Source organism: Atta colombica, unplaced genomic scaffold (genome assembly GCF_001594045.1).
Source record: "Atta colombica isolate Treedump-2 unplaced genomic scaffold, Acol1.0 scaffold293, whole genome shotgun sequence".
Classification (NCBI taxonomy): domain Eukaryota; kingdom Metazoa; phylum Arthropoda; class Insecta; order Hymenoptera; family Formicidae; genus Atta; species Atta colombica.
In genome coordinates this window covers 1,146,216-1,161,047 of record NW_017259396.1, presented here as the reverse complement: position 1 = coordinate 1,161,047, position 14,832 = coordinate 1,146,216, and the positions used below count along the sequence as shown (strand labels likewise).

The window sequence follows — 14,832 nt, the reverse complement described above, 5'->3', positions numbered from 1 at the left end:
TACTTTTAATATTTCTGAAATGTTTAATCACAATTTTGATATTCTAAAAATATTTTTTAATTTAAAAAATTCCTAAATATAAAAAGAATAAATAGATTTTATTATATTATTCTTTTTTGTGTTAATATAAATATTCAAATAAATTTTATTTCAAATAAAATGTTTTATGAATTATACATCTTAAATAATATCTTTCAATGTAATAACTTAAATAATAAATTTAATATTCTATCTTTCCATATTTAAAAAAATTTTATTTGAGGTGCTAATAGCCCTTAAACAATTTCTAGATCCGCTAACATTTCCTCCTCATCGCAGAAGATTTTTTTCGATATTATCCGTAGTAGTTCTTCAAGTTTCACGTAAACAAGTGCTTTTCTTCTAGCAAATGTTTCCGTGCGAGGATTATAGACATTGCAACCACAAATGAAAGGTAAAAGAAAAGTCCAACATGGGAATCTACCAGCTCGGCAACCTATTTTCTTCCTTTTTTCCCATCCCTCTTCGAATTTGCCAAATCACTTTCGTCGGGAACAAAAAGCGTACGATAAAAACAAACGCATTTTAAACGTGAATTTAATAAAAATGTGCAGAGGTGCGATTAATATGCATCTCAATCAAATACATATTTACGACGGTCATCAATTTTATGAAAGAAAAATCAATATTTATAGCAAAATATATATATATATATATAAAAATAGAGGCAAATTTATCCATTATTCATCAGTTTGCTTTGACAGAATATTCCGTTAATATTTTTATGTTATTAGTAGTTTTAATATTATATATGTTTTTAATCGTTAGATTTTCAGCAGGCTCCCAAGCCTGATTAAAATATATATCGGTAGTTTGAAAGGTACATGCACACGCTCTTCTTACATATGAATGTTCCTATCAGTATTCCACCTTCGTCCTGTGTCCCAAACTTTTACGCGCTTCCATGTTTATGCGTCCTGCTTCCAGCTGTCACGCTATTAATTTTGAGACGTTGGGCATCGAGGAACACGTACTGTCTGATTTACGAGAGAATTGCGACTCAACGGTCGTTGCGCCATTCGCGTGATCAAGAAAATATTGAATCGTAAACGCTCGTACAGTTGTGATTAAACATCCGATTCTACATTGGCGTCCGCAGTCCCGTTTGCATAAAAAAGTCGACGGATATTGGATGTCTTTTTGCAGAGTTATCCTTCTTGCATGGTACACCGGAATATATTCACGTTTGCATAACATGAATCTGTCATAAACGAAGAAAAGTTATATCTAACTATAAGTGCACATAGAAAAGTTAAAATATCGCACAAACAATCGTGAACGATTTAGCAATAAAACCGTAAATTAAAGCTTTTCGTAGCCGACTAAGAGATTTATTATCCTCGATTTAAATTTTTCAGCTTTCATGCGAACAATAACTAGAAACACTAATCAAAGCATTTATAAATGAAAAAAAACTGATGCATCGAAAAACCGAACAATCGTAATAAATATAATAAATACAAAAAGTATTCGTACAAAGAAAATTTTTATACGAAGTCTTATTTTAAACAAATAAACAGTTAACAATTAATTAGCAATTTTATACAATGAATACATTCCAATATAAACAAAAAAGCTTTGCATGTTCCTGATTTTAGAAGCTAAATTTATCTATTTGATTTTCGAAGCTAAATTTATTAAAACACTTTTTATGTCTCAAATAATTTTTCATTTTTGTTTATTTTTGAGATAATATATTTTAATTACACATATCTTTAAGTAAAATAAATTTGAAAAATATAGTCGAACATATTAGTATCTCTCTTCAACTTGATATTTTAAAGAGAAAATGATATGCTTCAATGTTTTACTGTTTCTAATAGTGAGAATTTAAAAATGTGTAGTCTATTTGTGTCTATGTAAGAACAACCGACGCGTTTTTTGTTTTCTCTAACAATAAGTACTTTTTCTTCAACAAAAATAATTTATTCAGCAGAAGAAACAATATATATACTGCCACCCACACACACACACACACACACACACACACACATGCGCGCGCGCGCGTTGATTCTCTTCTTCAAAAATGTATTTCCATTTTCACAACATCAGTTCAATTTTATGCGAAGAATATCATGGAAGAAAAAGAATTCAAGAAAAAGATGTGTGAATCGTAAACCTTATGGTAATACAACTTGCATTTATGTTAAATATATATACTACTTCAAATTCAAAAATATCTTTGCATTTTTGTCGTTCGCGAGATTTCGTCAATTTAAATTTTTTAGCTTCCACTCAAACAAGCAATTCTAATCGAAATAATTTGTATGAGAAAAACTAAAATTGTGTCTTTTGCTTCCGTTTACTTTCTCCTCAGCAATGCAAAAATAATTTATTCAGTAGGAGAAAAAATACATGCTTTACACGATATATTGACGCTTCAAAGTTGTAATTCAATTTTCGCGACAGCGGTTCAATTTTATGTGAAAGCTATCGCGAAAGGAAAACTCGAAAAAGAGATTGTCGCGCGAATCGAAACCTCGCAGTAACGCAGCTTGCATAACTATATTAAGTGTATACCTCGAATTTGAATGCTCTCGTCATTCGCGAGATTTCGTCGAGAAGTTGTCATTGTCAGAACGGATGAGAGACGAATAGTAAACCGTCAAGTGCAGCTTCTTGCGGAATTCTCTCGTAACCAGCGACGCAGTCGTATTTTAACGCAATGTAATTGTGGCGGAAAATATTCAACGACAGTGATTATCAATCCGTATTTCGCGAGTGGAAAATTACCAAGGCAAGAATCATAAATCACATCAACATCGAGCAGGATAACGTCGGTATCACTATCTCCCGAAGGATTTACGTCCAACGTGAGCGAATGGTATCTCGCGCGAGTTGAGTAGCTCAACATAGCATTAGTTAAGTCTCGTCAAGCACATGAATATGCACTGCGTATCGCAGTACTTGTTAGTTATAGTATTCGTCGAATTGTGAATCGATTTTGTTTCAGCGACAACGAGATTAGATTATCTTCTCACATTCGCTATTATCAATTCACATTCATTGCTATCCGAAAGAGAAACTTTCAGAATTAAACACTTCATCGCAGTTTCTCCCTTCGAGCGAAAACAATTCGCGTATCCTATTACGCTCGTTACCAAAAATAAATTACGACATTATTATTTTCTTCATTGAGAAAAAACTCGTCACGAGAGTAATAAATGGAAGTGCGAGATACAGCCGCGTTTTTCGATATACGTGAACAGTCATAGCCGTTGGCTATCACTTTTTCCCTTCACCACCCAACACTCGACGTCGTAGTACTGACCTTTAATAGCGCCCGCGAGAGACGTATGGCAGAAGTTATAATTGAAGCACACGCCGCATGTGTTAGTCGGTTTGTCAAGCTGATAACCGCGACCTACGATCTCACTCGTTTTTCATCTTCATTCATTCATTTTATTGCCATTTCAACTACCTTGCGTGACTGCCTTTATATCACGTTTAAATTGTACATTAAAGGAGCATAACATTTATGCTCGTTTCTACCAATAGTTTAATTTTAATCTAGATTCAGCTAATTCTTCATCTTTTCTAGTTCTAATGAGAAAAAGATAAAGAGTTGAACGAGATTAAAGTTAATCTATTGGTAGAAACAGGCACAAATCCATATTCTTACTACATAATTATTCAAGTTACTAATTATTCAAGTACTCGATAAGTCGAGTACTTATCTTCATATATCTTAAGATTTCTTAAGATAATCTTAAGATTTTGCGTCCGAAAAGCGGGCTATAACGCGACTAGAGAAAAATATACATCTCATCTTGTTGTTTACATCACTTTCACTCGTTTGCAGGGGTGACTGAGAGAATTGCGAACACCTAAGTTAAATGAAACAGATGATTATTTAGCATCAATTGTAGAAGTCTAAAGGACTTATTTAAAGGAGATACTTCAGTTATTTGGATTTAAAACTAATAAATGTAATAATTAATTGTCCTCTGCCGGCAATATTATTGACAATTGAATTTTAACTTTTCCGTCAGCAATAAGGGTCTTAGAAAACAGAGCAATTTTTTTTTACTGTTTCGGATTAAAATCTGAAAAAATTTTGACGTATTTGTCAAAGCTTTACCAACGAATTTTTATCATCATGGAAATCAGATTGTACTTATTTTTTACAGATTTATCTATCAGAATTCATCGTCAAAAAATCGACAATGCCTTTATAAAAAGTCCGCGTTGCTGGCAGAAGTTTAACACTCATGTATTATCAATCTAAATAGAAAACAAAATCTTTGTCATTCGAAATTACTTATCACTCGCAGAGATAATGTAAATGAGTTTTACTTTATACCTATAATTCACATTAGAGATCTGTTCGTGTTGCTACTTTCTATACTCAGCATCTTCTCTTTCTCTCTCTTCAACCGAATATATATTTATCTCATTTAAAAAATTTTTTTGAGATTTTAAGCAATGCGAACAGAACTAATAATAGTATATAAATGTTAATTATTGTAATTTAAACCAAATAATCTTTAAAAATAAATTTTTGAATAACTTCTAATATAATTGATAAATAGTTGTCGACATTATTTAACTTTTCTTTCAAATATTCATAGTTTCCTCGCTCTCCCTTACATAAAAACTATCGAAAATGTATAATGATATTTACGTTAAACAGCGTATCTATAATTGCGTTCTATAATTACGTATCCGAAGTGACAAGGATGTTAAGTGACGTTTTAATAAATATTTTAATGACATCTTTAATGTCATTAAAGCATCACCTTGCAAGTCGAAATAGTGGCAGTAATAATATCGGAGTATTATTGCATGTGCGAGAAATGAGAAGCTAATGCTAAGTACACTAATATATTGCAACAGTTTGCGTTACCCCTTGTATTCACAATTTCCTCATTCTCTTCTATAAGTAAAAACTTCTAATTTTTATTTCGATAAATAATCATAAAATAAATGCTAAATGATTCAGATTTGCTCGGAAATATATACAGGTCAAAATCCAGATCCACGCAATATTGCTATCATTATATTTATAGCAAATTCGATAAGTAGAATGATAGCGATAAACTTTGCATGGATTTCCAAAACATAATCTAACAACATAATTCAAACATAAATTCATAAAAGTCGTCACTTTATATATAAAGCTTCAAAATCTCTTCTGCCGTTTTCCTTGCGGTTCTCCGAGATACCGAACATTATCAACCCAACCGCCGTGCTATCACAACATCGCCCACGTTGAAATCTAGAAGTTTACACCTCGACGCTTCTATCTTCATCTCTTTTCATGCCATCTTTTTATTGCTAATTTCTATTCATGAAATACATTCCTGTGCCACCGCCGTCGCAGAAGCGATTGACAAAAGAGAGAGAAGGAGAGAGAAATAGAGAGAGAGAAAAAAAAAGAAAGAACAACTATCTTTTTTCTCTTGTTGTCCTTGTCATACTTTTTCTCATGAGATGCTTGCGAAAAGTCAATAATATCTTTATTTTTATCACGCCCTCACAACGCGGATTAATAAATAACGGATCTCATACTTTTCCCCTTGAGACTCTTGTCTGTATCTTACGATCCTTCGAGGAAGTTGCATTTTATTAACTTCTTCTCCTGTTCATGCAGCCCGCTGCTTCTGAATTTTCAGTAGCAAGCACGTTGGTAAAACAACGTAATTCGCTAAATTAAACGCAGAACTACTCGCCGGATAATGGATATTATGCAGTGGTGAGCACCGTATTCCATGCGTTTCTTTCATTCGCTCTTCTCCTCCCGGAAATCTCTATCTACACTTCCGTCCGCTTGTTGGACAAAGTTAATTAACGAGCGAAAAGTGTTTCCGCGAGAACAGCCGGTATTAGTCAGAAATATCCTGGTCGAATCCGATGACACTCCGAGACACTTCGAGAAACAATCCGCAATTAGGACAATAATTATAAGCATCGGTAGATCACTGAGAAATTAGAACGTTTTAATCGAGAAACTCGATGAGAAACGGTGCAGTGAAAATATTTCGATAGTTTGCAGTGTGCTAGTATTATATTTTCGCCTCGATGTAAATCGTTTGTCGAAAATCGCAATGAATTCCAACAAAATTCATTCTGTACTTGCAGAATACAAAGAATAAAAGATATTAAAAAATCCTTTCTATTTTCGTTCTCCCTTTGAGTTACAATAATTAATATATATATCATAGAATAAGCTAAACATCGGGGACATTTTACTAGGAGAAATATCTACAAAAATAAATTGTAAATTAATTAAATAATAATTAATTAGATAATAATCGATAATGCTCAGATAATAAACGCGAATTCTCTTTGGGAGAGGGGACCATTGAAAAAGGAAAAAAAAAAAATTTCCATAAATGGACAACGATTTTCAATAATAACGCCTGTGAGGATATGAGCGCGAAGTATCGATAACGTGTCGCGTTTGTAATCTATTCAGTGACCGGAAAATTACTCGAACGGAAACTAATTAAAGATAGTTATCGACATGCGCGTTGTGCAATGAGTATATATCATATGCGAGATTTGTTAATCGAAAATTAATCTCGATTGGTCGGATATAGAAGAGTGCAGGCAATGACGATAAGGGAAACCGTTGGTGCCGTTCGGTGTATTAAACTCGAACAGAGTTAATCCGGATTAAACTCTAGTAGCCCTTCTACTATCAGTAAAACTAGAAAAGATAAACACATATTCTGTAATATCTTTGGTCAGGCGCGTCTCAGAATGTATGCTTCATACGCGGATTAGAAAGTTACCGTAAAATAATAGAACTCACAAGTGTAAGTGTAAGTTGTAAATGTATACCCAATAAAACTTCGTTCATTTGTCGAAGTTCAGCAAGTTTCGTTCAACATTCGATAAACAGCAACAGTATAACTTTCAATGGCGTCATTATAGATAACTTTCAGAAACTTCCCACGGTATTTAAAAAAAAAATACATTTCCTCTTTCAAATATTCTTCGTAAGAATTATTAAGACGCATGCAATATGTATATTACAATCAAATATAAATAATATCTATATCGTCTCCTTGCTTCAAAAGTAACCTTAAAAAATTAAGACTTTTCCAGAAGACAGGAAATTTCCATTTGAAAATTTTTGATCAAATAATCAGCAAAAAGAATTTATTCTTAATACGAATAAATGTTGTATTTATCATTTTCGTTTCACAATTTTTAAAAAAAACCTTTTTTACTTGTCATAATTTTGACGACTTTCTTAAAATCATTTTTTTAGAGTTGTGATTTTTACGATCGTTTATGTTAATGAAGTTAAATTAATTCACTTTTAATAACTGATAAGGTAATGTTATGTTTACTCATGATTATTTACTCATTCACAATTAAAAAATCATATTTTTTAGTCGTGTGACTTTTGAAATAAGGCAGCAATGTAAAAAAAATATTATAGAGTTAAAAAATATTATTACTTTTGTCAAATTTTTGTTTATCTATATTATTGTCTTTTCTTTCTGTTAGATGTAATAGCCCATCGATTTAACAACTTTAAGACCACGCTGTTAATATTATTTCTCTTTCGTGAACAATTATAGGATCGTATCTTTCTCCCTTCGTAAACATCCGTAGCTAAGTTACATGTCCGGTTCGGTGAAAGACAGGGGGTTTGCAAGTAGCAAACAATACTGATCGCGCAAACGCTACACATTCGACGGAGAAACTCAATCTGTCTTGGTTCGATTCAGAACCATGAGAGGTCCATTATCGTTGAAAAGACAAAGAGATTGGGAGAAGACAAACAGTAGAGGAGATCAAGCGTCTCAAAATGTTGTCGACACTTTCTCAACATCGATGCGAATGCACGCGGCCTTTTATAGAGACCAAGTGTATTTTTTGCTCCTGCAATTAAACGCCAAAGACGACAAAGGCGAAAGCATTTTCCCGAAAGATGATTTGTCGACAGAACGATACAATGGACACATGAACATTTGCTTGTAAGACTTACGAGATTTGTCAGTAATTTACAAACGGAGAATTATTGGCAAGCGATCTTAATAAATTAAACAGTATATTTCAAATCGTTTCCTGATTCGCTTAACAATCTTTAATCAGTATTGAGATTTTTTTTACGCAATATAAATTACGATTGCACTTTCCTTGCGAAAAGGTAAACACTGAGTCTTCCTAGTTCGAAAAAGGAACATAGAAACATGATACATACTTACCTTTAAGAGCTGCTGTGACAGCACGTGATCTTCCAACTACTTCTGCGAGCTGTGTTTTGTATTTTATAGAGTCGGCATCGGCTTGTTCGAAGAGCGCGCGTTGCAGCATCCTCTGCGTTTCCTGCTCTTTGGCCAAAAGTGCTTCTCGAAGATGATCGGCATGTATCTCCGACTGCAATTTCAACTGGCGTCGTATCTCGTCGTTAAACTTCTTCTGCTCCGCTAGCAACTGAAACAAAAAAATGAATATTTAACAGAAGCTTTAATATACTATGAACAACATGTATACTTCGTTTGTTTTATGATTTTTTTTAAATACTATATAAATAATTAATATTATGATCGCGGGTCTAAATTAAATTAATCCAATCGCTGACTTTAGCTAAATCTGATTCTTCAAGATAAATCTGACTTTTTTCGAGGGAGGATTGTCACCATAAAAATAAAATTACTTGTAATTAATTATAATTATTCACAAAAATATAAAGCTATGTGCAAATTCAAATTAACTTTAAAAAAAAAATCAAATGGGTAAAAACATAGCCGCGAAGTTAATATTAAAGAAAGAAGTACAGTTTTATATAACAGAAATACCATAATATATAATAAAATACACGTATATTCTTTTCTAATATAAAATGCCATTTTCTATTTTCAATATTTTTTTCTCGTCTCCCCTAATATTAATATCGGTTTATATTTTAACATAAACTTTTTACATTCTGTTAAATATAAATGTGTCGCAAACTTGTAACGTTGCATTCCTTCAGCCCTTTCCAATCTCTTATCCACAGGATAAGAGAAAATGAACGTCACGTGAAAGATAAGCCAAAGTTTCAGGAAACTAGATAAGACGTTGCATGCTAGCGCTTTAAAGTCTAGAACAAACAGTGTCTCTCGACAGTTCGGCGACGTTGTTGCAAGGTACAGAAAGACGAGAACGTCAGTGTCTCGAAAGATTAAAAAAATAAATAAATTTTCGAGATCTGCGTCACTTGATGTTATTTATTTGAAAATAGATTGAAAATGTATTAAGAAATACAATAAGCTAAAAAATTCCTAATTAAAAGGAATAGAATTTAAAAGACATGCTTGTCATCTTTCCTTCGTAACTGCTGAGAATGTCCTTTCTATAAAAAAATCAGAATCTCTGAGAAGTTCATGTCTTCTGCAATCACGCGCAATCACCACCTTCGGCGTGATAATATCATTCAAGATACAGGCCCTAAGGCATTAGCCTAATGAGACTTTGATGAATTATCCGCACTTAAGGCATCACCGGGGCTGCCCTCATTGAGCAGCGACCCAAGCCTCGAAAGTCTGGTACGTTCTCTATCTTCTCTCCACCGACGTCGATCTCGGCCAACTTAGATTCACCCTCTTACTCCCTGACGACCAACGTCGTGTTTTGTATGGACAACGTCTACAGATTCATGTTTCTGGAACGGTCCGCGAACATGCACCGGTTCGCCATTGCCTGGAACACTGTGTACCGAGAGCCCGTGTCAATAATTAACGCCCGGCTGACCCGACAACTTCGTCGACCCGTTTGAGTCAAGGGTGCAAGAGGGATCGTTATCGATACTACGAGACGCGAGACCTTTCCGAGTGTTACGTCCATGTTATATCTTAGGTTCCACGATTTACCAGAATTGGCGAAAGATCGATGAAATTTTTGAGATAGTTAATCAATGCTGATAATTCAGGAAGAAATGCGATTGTCTTTACATGATACAAAATGTGATGGAATCGAGGATAAATGAAAATGAACCGCAATCTTAAAGACGGACTCATTTTTTGTCGTTATGAGAACCTGAAAATTAAAAGAAGATACTGTACTTGTTCCTTTTAACGATGAACTTTAATTTTTTATAAAAGTGAAAAATTATATGATCTTTTCTAATTATAATATTTTAATTATAATATTTTAATTAACAGAATATCCTATAAGCTATTAATTAATTTTGCTACGTAAATTAGCTAAAATTAATCGACATAAAATTGATATTTTACACATAATAAAAAATAAAAAAATAACGGAAGACAAAGCTTTTCCGTCCGATTGAGCTAAGCTGGCTCCAGCGCAACGTTCTATAATCCATTTCGGCAAATCCAAAACATTTCACTAACACCGGTCGCATGCCGCAATTGCGCCAAGCCGGATTAATTAAATACGGTAGAGGAAAAACGCGAGCCGTTTATATTCACGCGAAGTCACGCGAAAATTGTTCTGCTTGTAACAAATACTGCGACAGATGTTTCTGCTCTGTATCGTCAATTATGGAATTATAATATTTATTTTGTCGTAATTATTGTTTTAATTATTCCGATCATTTTTCTCTCTATTTTTAGAAAAAAAATTGTTATTATATATGCATTATTTAATCGAGTGTCTGTATATAAAATAAAATAATATTTAATGATATTCGCATATTTCTCTTATGATTTAATTGCAAAAAGACACTTTCATCAGTAGTTAAGGATGTATCAGAAAATAATACCAAAAATATATCAAAATTTAATAGATTGTTCTATTATTACTAAATATTTGTGTAAAATTTGAATACAATTTCCTTATCAATTTAAAAGTTTTTTTTTCTTTCTCTTGATTCTTATCGTGTTTTATAATATTTATTTGCAAATTTCATAAGAAATTCATCAAGAATCAAATTTTATACATCTACTGATCAAACAATAAATATTCGTGCTAAAGTTTATTTAGATTCACATAGGCGAAGTTGTTCTACTTTGCCATAAAAAAATTTCCATTTTCTCTAATTCTCTTACTCTCTTACTCTTTTATTTATCCATTAGGTAAATTACATAATTCATCCACAGATGGAACAATCGACTCATTTAAAAGTTATTAACTTGCAGAAAAATATTATATAATTTTACTGTATAAAATCATTATAAACTAATCTATTTGTTATTTTATTTTTTGCAGTTAATTTTAAGGCGTATTCGCGAGCTAATATCATCAAACTTTTTTAATTGATATTGGCCGATTATTCGACTGATACTTTTAGCTAATATTGCACAGCCAAATCTTTAAGTAATACAGTTATTTATTGTGTCTCTCTGTGAATAACGTTTATCTTTCTCTTTTTCCTTTGCTCTCGAATGCTGACACTAACAAATTTCGCTCGGTTCTCGCGTTTATTTCTCGTGAAGATACGAACGAAATCGCAATAGTTTTTCCTTACGTGTAACTAATTTAATGACGACGATTTGTATAGCAATCTACGTAAGCATCGAACGACGGATGCGGCGAGATCCTCCTCGAAAGAAAGGAAAACTGATTTGAGGCTATTAACTCGCGCGGATCACGTCTTTTCGACTTGGTCGACCAATCGAAAGTTTTCCGGAAAAACTCGAAGCTCTTTCTAGATACCATAGAAATTCGCGCAATTCGCGTCCGCGATGATCGGCAGAAAAACCAGCAATGCTCTTCTTTTCATGTCAATTAAACGAAATCAAGGTTGATTTTTTTCTTCTCGCGTATTTAAAAGTAAAGAGAATTTTTTGGTTATATAAAGGATTTTTAGTTACGCGCATCATAAATCTCAATATAACTTTGGCGAAGCGAAAGAATTATATTCGCATCTCTTTTTAAAATCTATAAAAATTCTCTGGAGAACAGATCATTTTCATCACATATCTTCCATACCTTCGTTTTGCGTTGATAACAAATAATACATATGAGAAAAGGCTCGTGCATATTCTCGAGTTACAAAATAGATTAGACTTTACGACAATGATTCTGTCAACTTTTCTGACACGCCAATGAAAATATTCTTCTTTTGCGACGTGAATCGTTTGATCTCTCTATTCAACTTCTGTTCAAATAAAATGTCAAATGTCAACTAGCAATTTTGAAAGTGCGATAGTTCTCCAATCAATAATTTCTTATCGGAAATGAAAGGCTTTTCATTAAACTTTTGTGACATGCAATTAAACGAGAAAAAATAATCTTATTGTTCATGTCTAATCGAACTTTTACTTTTTCATCAGAATTTCAATTCGTGATTTGATTACCATAAATTTAACATTAAATTGAAAATTTCCAATAGATCTTATCGCAACATCTTCCTTAAATAAAAAAATTCTCGAAGTATTTGTTCGTTAAAGTAAAGAACGAACGTCTCTAGATACTCCATATTATTCAATTAAAGACTCAATGAAAATTCAGAACACCGACGATGCCGTCTTTAAATTATTCTAGAATCTTGATGAAAAATAAGAGAGCTATCTACAATTTATGGGAAAAGGCGACAGAAAAAGGGAATCAATCTTCGGATTGGGAGGGAAAACATTTGCGGATGGTACTATGCGATCGGTACACGTACAATCATATTGGCGTTAACTTGAGAATTTCTCAATTTGCAAGACACTTACGGAAAAGAACGCTCAAATGTCCGTTTTTTTGCACGGTTTGTTAGCGTCCTATACACATCAAGTAATATTTTTTCTATCGGCAGGCACTTCCGTCGTAAAAGCGGATATACGAGTACCATGAACGTATCGTGCACGTGCGCTGAAGATCGTTTCTGGAGAACAAGTGCATCACTTTGCACCCGAAGAGTGCAGTCAAACGACTCTCGAAACTATAAAACTCGTGTGCTCATTAAAGACAGAAAAAGAAAAAGAAATTCAAATTGAAATTAAAGGAAGCAATTAAATTAAAGGAAGTAATGTTAGAGACTTTTCTGTAGCTTGTGAATATCTATTAGTATATTTATTTTAAGAAAAATATAAACTCCATGTGGAAAGAAGCATGAGATTTTCACAAATTTCCACTTATTATTTATGGAATTTATGAACTTCAAACATTTCTGTTAATCATCCATGCAATCTCTCTTTTGTCTCCAGCATAAATTTTTTACTGTTTTAAAGAAATTCTCGCGATACTTCTTAATAAATAGACATTTTATTCATAATAGTACGTAATACAATTAAAATAAAAAATTAGAATAAAAAAATTATTAACAATATCTTATGCCATTATACATTATTGTTAATTTTATATGTTATTAAATATTTTCAAAATGATAAAATAAAAGTTGTAAAATGCTCATTTGATATATACGCATCATACATTTGACATATATTCTAGCTTTTTTTAAATTTTTTTGTAACTTACGGTCAGTTTAAATGAAACTTTACGAGAACAAATTTAAGTTTATTTTATAATTATAACAATTTTTTAATTGCTGTCTTATATGCAAGTGTTTCAATTTAAAAGAGAATAATTACAGAATAAGCTTATACTTTCAATTATATCTTTAAAATGATAAAAGTTAATGAAATTTTTTTCTATTATTGATATTATTAACGTTTGTTTTACATATATCATATGATAGACTTGTCTATATTTCATCAAACGCGAGAATCTTCTTAAACTTTCATAAAATGTGAAAATTCAAAGTTACCTTTCAACATCTCTGTTACATTATAAAATAATTCTTTAATTTAAATATTTCTTAAAAACTTTATTTACTTAATAAAAAATGAAATTTAAGCAGAAATGAAAAAATGGAAATTTGTTTAAAAGTATATAATAATAAGGAATGTCTTCTTTTATTTCAAAGAAATTTGAGAGTTAAATTTCGCTTGTACTAGAAAAGATCCAGATTACAAACGGAAGATCGTGAATTTTAATCGCACGATGGTGTTTGTTCGCGTAGGGAGACGCTAAAATTATTGGTGATACTTTGGTAAATATTGCACGGTGATGCGAAAGCTATGTTAGAAAATGGTATGAGATTCATGGATCGCATTTTGTTTCTAGGCGATGGTAAGGTAAGCTTTGCCCATGCACGCGGACGGGATAAAACAAATCGCGACAAAAAGTTTCATCGATAATTCACGTCCGTCGTGGTAAATAACTTCCAGGTGTACCGCCATAAAGATATCTCATGACCGGGCCACAGACTGAAATCCCAAATGGCGAAGGCAGATAAGAAACTATGAATTTTTCAAGCTCTCTACGATCTTTCGTATCCCTACTTTGGCTTTACGGAAAATTTTATTTCCTCGTTGCAAATATACGAAACAATAAAATATTTATTTAATTGACGGCAATTTCAATTAATTTATTTTATATTCATTCAATATAGATACACTCCAGGTCAAAAGTTTGAAATTTTTTTTTTAATGGATATTTTTGGGATTATTTATATATAGTTAAAAAATGTCTATACATATATCATAATAATCTATTTTTTTTATATAATTCTTTAGATTCAATAATTATTATTAAATCTGAAGATTCTTATCGTGAAAAAAATACACTGTCATAGAAAAAAAAATACATTTAAGTAACTGTAATAAAGTATGTTTACACATATACAAATACATCTATACTCAAGGTCAAGAGTTTAGAAAATATTTATAACAATATATTTTTTAACAATAATTCTTCAGATTCAACAGTTACGAAATCTAAAGAATTATTATTAAATATAGAATTTACAGAAATAGATCTATGGTAAAATGTTGTGTGTGTCTATATAATACAATATATAAAATAGAACAACTGTATATTTATATATTTCTAGAAGATAAAATTTAAAAAAACAATTTTTACTTAAATTGTTTCAATTATATTTGATGATGTGTGTGTATA

At 31.9% G+C, this 14,832-nt stretch overlaps 1 protein-coding gene across 2 annotated transcripts in view; it reads right to left on the bottom strand.

The window, feature by feature from the left end:
• The window catches only part of LOC108690061 (MICOS complex subunit Mic60), a 43,055-nt gene that overhangs the window by 22,680 nt on the left and 5,543 nt on the right, over positions 1-14,832 (bottom strand). For both annotated transcript variants that reach the window (XM_018197143.1, XM_018197144.1), the window contains one exon: positions 8,205-8,433. In XM_018197143.1, coding sequence (XP_018052632.1) covers positions 8,205-8,433 — 229 coding nt within the window. The remainder of the gene's footprint in view (positions 1-8,204; positions 8,434-14,832) is intronic.